This window comes from Vanellus vanellus (assembly GCF_965231255.1).
Source record: "Vanellus vanellus genome assembly, chromosome: 2".
NCBI classification, from domain to species: domain Eukaryota; kingdom Metazoa; phylum Chordata; class Aves; order Charadriiformes; family Charadriidae; genus Vanellus; species Vanellus vanellus.
The window spans coordinates 169,612,308-169,619,327 of NC_138906.1; the positions used below are offsets into that span (position 1 = coordinate 169,612,308).

The following is a 7,020-nucleotide window of genomic DNA, read 5'->3' on the forward strand; positions in this document are numbered from 1 at the left end:
GGGAGGATATGCATGGACTCTCAGTGTCAGGGCATTTGACAGATGTGACCAAAGCATGGAAGTTGTGGAGTGTTATCAGTGAGGTCATTCTGTGGCACTGTAGTGGTGTGGTTTGTGGGTGCATTGTGTAGAGGAGGCCCCATTTCCTCGCTGCCCCGTCAGGCTGCTCTGGGCTCTGGATGTGTGCTGGGTGTGAAGCGCTCTTCCTTGCATCGCATTTGGTTCTTCTCTTCCTTTGCTGCCTTCTGTCTAAGGCTGTCTTTATGTCTCGCCTCTCCCATGGTCTGTTCTCTGAAGGTGTCCTAATGACCCTCAGTCTTGTAGGGTTGCCAGCTGAAAGGGGGTTGCATTTTGCGGCTTCTTCCACCTGGGAGTGGCAGTGAGGGCAGGCAGAGAGGCTGAATGAGTTGGGGCTGTTAAGGCTGGAGAAGAGAAGACTCTGAGGAGATCTTATTGCGGCCTTCCAGTACCTAAAGGAGTCCTACAGGAGAGCTGGGGAGGGACTTTTTTCTAGGGCATGTAGTGATAGGACGAGGGGGAATGGCTTTAACTTGGAAGAGGGCAGGTTCACATTAAATATTAGGAAGAAATTTTTTACTTTGAGGGTTGTAAAGCACTGGAACAGGTTGCCCGGAGAGGTTGTTGAGGCCCCATCCCTGGAGGTGTTCAAGGCCAGGCTGGACGTGGCCTTGGTCACCCTGGTCTATTGGGAGGTGTCCCTGCCTGTTGCAGGGGGGTTGGAACTTGATCTTCAAGGTCTTTTCCAACCTAAACCATTCTAGGATTCTATGATCAGGGCTGGTACACATCTTGCAAGCCCTGTGGTGTTGGGGGGCTGGTCATGCTCCCCAGAGTCTTATGTTCGCCCATAGGTAGTGCTCCCCTCAGCTGGTGCTGGCATGTTCGCAGCCATGGCTCTGGTGTGACACAGTGCTCAATGCTGGGTGCCTCACAAGCGCAGATGAGTTTCTGGAGCGTCCGTGAGTGTGGTGAGAGGCAGTGGGGGAGTGTGAGGAACAGGCAGGGGAGGCTGGTGAGCCAGGGCATTTGGGAGTCTTTACTTGAGGTGAGTGCTAAGGCGTGAGGCTCTCTGCATAGGGTTTGATGGTCAGCAAGAGAATTTGGAGACTGCAGACGGCATTGCAGGTGAGGATTGTGCTCGTTGCTTCAGAGTTGGGGCCCTGGTGTTGGTGGATGCGTGCCCAAGGGTTGCTGACTGTGAAGGTCTGCCCCAATTAACCCAAGGTGAGTGTTTTGCAGGCTGTTTGTCAAGACAGCCGCGCTTGTTGCTGAGGAAGGTGCATTGCGGTAGGAAGGAATGCTTTCCAAGTGGATGTACGCAAGTCACTGTGTCCTGAGTTGTAGTCCTGAATGCCATGGGAGCTGGCTGTTTTCCCCGAGGGGCCTCTCTCAATTATCTTGTGAAGGTCATGGTTCCTCGGAGCAGTTGCTGATGGCTGGAAGAGAGCTCATACCCCTACTGTCTTTGAGAAAGTCAGGAAGGATGAGTAAGTAAAGTAGAGGCTGTTGAGCTCGACCTTGCTCCTGTGGAAGGTGATGGACAGAATGAAGCCAGCAAGCAGTGCCATGCCCAGGAAGGACAAGGAGATGATGGGGAATCGTCAGCGTGAATTTCAGAAGGTGAAATGATGCTTGACCAACCTCAGTGTCTTTAAAACTGCAGTGACTAGCTTTGTGACTGAGGAGAGAGCCGTGCCTGGTATTTACCTCAACTTTTTAGGAAAGCCTTACCTTAAACCTTTGACATTTTCTCTCCTAGAGAAGCCGAGAAAGTATGGGGTGCGTAAGTGGCCAGTGAGGTGGAGTGCAAAGCAGTGGAAGCGCTGGTCCCAGAGTTTGTGATGAGTGGTCCAAAGTCCAGTTGGAGGCAAGTCTCAAGTGGTGTAGCCCAGGAGTCGGGTCCATTGGGCCAACAGTGTTCTGCATCCTCATCAGTGTCCTAGGCAGTGGGACAGAGTGCCCCTCAGCAAGTGTGCAGCTGGTGCAAAATCTGGCGGAGTGGCTGAGGCAGGGGTTGGATTTGCCAGCATTCAGAGGGAATTGGAGAGGCTGGAGAAGGGGACAGAGAGGAATCTCCTGAAATTCAGCCGGGGGCAATGCAAAGTCCTGCATCTGTGGAGGAATACCGCTGGTCACCCGGACACGCTGTGGGCTGCCAGGCTGGAAAGCAGCTTTGCTGAGCACAACTTTGTGTTGCTGGTGGAGAACGAGGTGAGTAGAAGGCAGCAATGCATCCTTGGGGCAAAAGAGTCTAAGAGTCTCCAGGGCATCATTGGGAAGAGCGTTGCCAGCAGTTTGGGGGAAGTGATCGTTCTCTGTCTTTGGCACTTGTGAGGCCCTGTGTGGAGCCCTGTGTGGAGTTGTGGGCTCCCCATTGAAAGACAGACAAGGACTCAGTGGAGCAAGTGCAGCGCAGGGACACCAATACACTGAAGTGAATTGAGGCACCTTTCTATGGGTGGAAGTCTGGAGAGCTAGGAGGTTTTTCAGGCAGGAGAAAATGGGAGATGTCCTCAATGTCTCTAAATCCCACATGGGAGGTCTCGTGGTTCAACACCAGCCAGCAATTAAGACCCTGCAGCTGCTCACTCACACCCCCCACAGCAGGATGGGGAAGAGAACCGGAAGAGTAAAAGAGAGAAGACTCGTGGGTTGAGATCAAAACAGGTTAATAAGTAGAGCAGAAGCTGCGCATACAAGCAAAGCCAAACAAGGAATTCCTTCACTCCTTCCCATCGGCAGGCAGGTGTTGAGCCATCTCAGGAAAGCAGGGCTCCAACGCTTGTGATGTTTACCTGGGAAGACAAACTTCATATTGTCAAACATCACCACACCCCTTCTTTCTTTTTCCCCCCAGAACTCTAGAATAAGTATGATATCATATGGCATGGAATCCGATCAATGCTTATCAATATCTAAAGGACAGGTGTCAAGAGGATGGGGCCAGAGTCTTTTCAGTGGTACCCGGCGACAGGTCAAGGGGTACAGGCAATTGTGACACAGGAAATTCCGTCTGAATGTGAGGAAACACAACTTTGCTTTGAGGGTGGAGAAGCACTGGCACAGTCTGCCCAGAGAGGCTGTGGAGTCTCCTTCTCTGGAGAGATTCCAAACCCACCTGGATGCATTCCTGTGCAACCTGATCTCAGTGACCCTGCTTTGGAAGGGGGGTTGGACTAGATGTTTTCTGAAGGTCCCTTCCAAGCCCCACCATTCTTTGCACCTTTGCTTCTGTGATTCTGTCATCTGGAGAGGCTGGATCGATGGGTTGAGGCCCATGGTATGATTTTCAAGAAGGCCAAGTACCGAGTCCTGCACTTGGGTCACACAAACCCTATGCAGCACTACATAGTAGGGGTAGAGTGGCTGGAAAGCTGCGTGGTGGAAAAGGAGCTGGAGGTGTTGTTCGACATGCGTCTGAATATGAGCCAGCAGTATGCCCAGGTGTTCAAGAAGTCCACTAGCATCCTGTCTTGTATCAGAAGTAGTGTGGCCAGCAGGAGTAGGACAAGGGAAGTGATCGTTCCCTGTCTTTGGCCCTGGTGTCGCCGCAACCTGGAATCCAGTGTGGAGTTTTGGGCCCCTCACTACAAGAAAGACCTTGTGGTGCTGGAGTGTCTGCAAAGAAGGACAAAGAGGCTCTTGAGGGGTGGAGAGGAGAAGTCTTCTGAGGAGCGCATGAGGGAACTGGGGTTGTTTAGCCTGGAGAAAAGGAGGATGAGGGGAGACGTTATCACGCTCTACAACTCCCTGAAGGGAGGTTGTGGCGAGGTGGGTGTGATTCTTCTTTTCCCATGTACCAAGTGATACGGCAAGAGGAAATGGTCTCAGGTTGCACCGTGGGAGGTTTAGATTGGATCCTAGGTAAATGTCTTCATGGAAAGCATGTCAAGCAATGGAAGAGGCTTCCCAGGGAAGTGGTAGAGTCCCCATGCCTAGAGGTATTTTATAACAGTAGACATGGACATAAGGGCCATGGTTTCATGGTGTAGTTGGTCGTGTTAGGTTAAGGGTTGAACGCACTGATTTTAAGGGTCTTTTCCTACCTCAAGGATTCTATGATTCTGAGTGTGTGCTGCCATGGAGAACTTGCGTCATACGACTCGCTCGAAGTGCATTAGTTTTTCCAAGTCTTTGTCTGGGAAAGCGAAGTGCTTGTGTATGCACTCGAAGTGCTCAGGGTTAGAGTTGGTGGTTTTGCTGGGGACATAGTTCCTAGGAGAGCTCTTGTGGCCCTTTTCCACCCAACCTGATGGGCTGTGTATCCCTGGCTTTGTGGTGGGTGATATTGGAAGAGCCTTGTGAGAAAAAAGAATGTGGAGGCTTGTGAACCTGTTATGCAAGAGAACTTTATTGAGGCCAAAGAGTGCAAAGGCAGGAGCGCCAAGTGGAAGGGAGCTGGTCTGATGAACAGGTAGGGTGACCATCACCTTCCATCCCTTCTTGTGTGAGATAGACCTTGGCAGAGCAGAGAGGTCTTCCTGGCTCGCAGTAAGAGGGGCACCCTAGAGGTCTGCAGTGAGCTTTGGCTTGTCCGAAGGTGGTGCAGCAGAGAGCAGTGGACCTAGCAGAAGCGGTGATGCAAAGAAGGAAGTATGAGAAGAGGAGGAAGCACATGGGCCATGTTTGCAGGCAGCGCGGGCTGGCCGTCTCCCTGCTTTCCGTGCTTGGTGCCTTCAGAGGAGGAGCCGCAGAGGATGATCTTGTCTGCAAGCAATGGCCTGGAGGTGGGTGGTTTGCGTGAGTGTTATTGTTGGCGAGGTCCCTTAGCAGGGGTAGCATCCTCTTCTGCCGCCGAAGCAGCCCAGGCCTCCCAAGCCGTAGCCGTAGCCGTAGCCGAAGGCGCCCGAGGAGACGGGCACTCCCTGGTAGCTGAGTTCGTTTCCCACGGCAGCGGATGCAGAGGATCCGACGGCGGTGCTCTGTGGGAAGGAGCTGAGGATGGGTCCTGGCAGGGTGACGACCACGGTGGGCGGCTGGATGACGACGCGGGAGTCCTCGCACTGTCGGACACGGGGCTCGTTGCAGCTGTTAGCCAGCGGGGTGGGTCCGCAGGGGCGGCAGAGGTCGTTGCAGGCCATGTGTGTGGTGTGGAGGGTCCCTGGAAGAGAGGGTGTTGAGAAAGCGTAGGGTGGTGGGGGTGTGAGGGGGATGTGGCAGGAGGGTGAGGGAGTGGAGAGGGCTGTTGTGGGTGCGTGGAAAGGCGTCAGGGCCTGTGAGTCTGTGGTCAGAGCGTGTTGGAATAGAAGGTGCATGTGGGTCAGGAGAAGGAGGGGAAGGGGGTTGAGGCTCACCTTGCAGGGCGCGGAGGAGAAGGCGTGAGGAGAAGTGTGTGAGGGAGAGAGGCGCTGGTTGGGCTTTTATGCTGGTCCCCGAGGGGCGGGACAGGCTTTGCGCATGGCATCATCATTCAGCAAGCAGCTCTTGCATGCCGCAGCGTGGCAAGTAACGAGGCGGGGTGTGTTTGCCTTCCCACAACGCACCCTTGACATGTCCTCCTCTTGAGGACATGACCCCTTTGCCCAGGCGGCAGCTTTCAAGTGGCAGTATTAGAGGCCAAAGGCTTGGTGTTGATGGCATGTGTCAGGGCTTTTGGCAAATGTGACCAACGCATAGGTGAGGTGGGGTATCGTCAGTGAGGTCATCCTGTGGTACTCGTGCTGTGGGGTTTGTGGGTGCGTTGTTAAGGGGGGGGCCCATTTCCTGTTCAGGCTGCTCTGGGCTTTGGATATGTGCTGGGTGTGAGGTGCTTCCCCTTCCATTGCTTCTGGTGCTTCCGTGCCTTGATCCCAGCTCTGTGTGCCTGACTTTAGGCCTTGCATTTCCTCTTGTCTATGCTTTGTTGGTGACTTGGTCCCCCTCTGGCTGGTAAGATTGGGTTATGATGAAAGGAGGCTGCCTGTTGTGACTTGGAAAAGGCTGAGGTACTTAATGCCGTCTTTGCCTCAGTCTTCAGCAGTAGGACCAGTTGTTCCTTGAATTCTCCGACCCCTGAGCTAGAATACAGGGATGGGGAGCAGAGTGAAGCCCCTGTAGTCCAAAGGGAAATGGTGAGGGACCTGCTTCAGCACCTGGAGGTGCACAAATCTATGGGGCCGGATGGGATCCATCCAAGGGTGCTGAGAGAGCTGGCGGAAGTGCTCACCGGCCCACTGTGCATCATTTATGAACAGTCCTGGATAACTGGGGAGGTCCCAGCTGACTGGAGGTTGGCAAATGTGACGCCCATCCATAAGAAGGGCCGGAAGGAGGATCCAGGGAACTACAGGCCAGTCAGTCTGACATCGGTGCCTGGGAAGGTCATGGAGCAGATCATCCTCAGTGCCATCACACGGCACATGCAAGAGAACAGGGTGATCAGGCCCAGTCAGCATGGCTTTGTGAAAGGCAGGTCATGCCTGTCAAACCTGATCTCCTTCTATGACAAGGTGACCCACTTGCTGGACAAGGGAAAAGCTGTGGACGTTGTCTACCTGGATTTTTGCAAGGCTTTTGACACCGTTTCCCATAGCATTCTCCTGGAGAAACTGGCTGCTCATGGCCTGGACAGGTATACTCTTCGTTGGGTAAAAAACTGGCTGGATGGCCGTGTCCAGAGAGTGGTGGTAAATGGAGTTAAATCCAGTTGGTGTCCAGTGACGAGTGGTGTCCCCCAGGGATCGGTGCTGGGGCCCGTTCTCTTTAATATCTTTATCAACGATCTGGATGAGGGGATCGAGTGCTCCCTCAGTAAGTTCGCAGACGACACTAAACTGGGGGGGCGTGTTGATCTGCTTGAGGGTAGATTGGCTCTGCAGAGGGATCTGGACAGGCTGGACAGATGGGCTGAGGCCAATGGTATGAGGTTCAACAAGGCCAAGTGTCGGGTCCTGCACTTGGGTCACAACAACCCCATGCAGCGCTACAGACTGGGGGCGGAGTGGCTCGAAAGCTGCCTGGCAGAAAAGGACCTGGGGGTGTTGGTGGACAACCGGCTGAGCATGAGCCAGCAGTGTGCCC

General features: G+C 53.8%; 1 protein-coding gene across 1 annotated transcript; it reads right to left on the bottom strand.

The window, feature by feature from the left end:
• Positions 1-4,787: 4,787 nt before the first annotated feature.
• LOC309669319 (feather keratin-like) lies at positions 4,788-5,102 on the bottom strand (the record flags this gene model as incomplete). Its single annotated transcript, XM_082479945.1, has 1 exon — positions 4,788-5,102. One exon carries the CDS (start codon positions 5,100-5,102, stop codon positions 4,788-4,790), a length of 315 nt encoding a protein of 104 aa, XP_082336071.1.
• Positions 5,103-7,020: the final 1,918 nt, after the last annotated feature.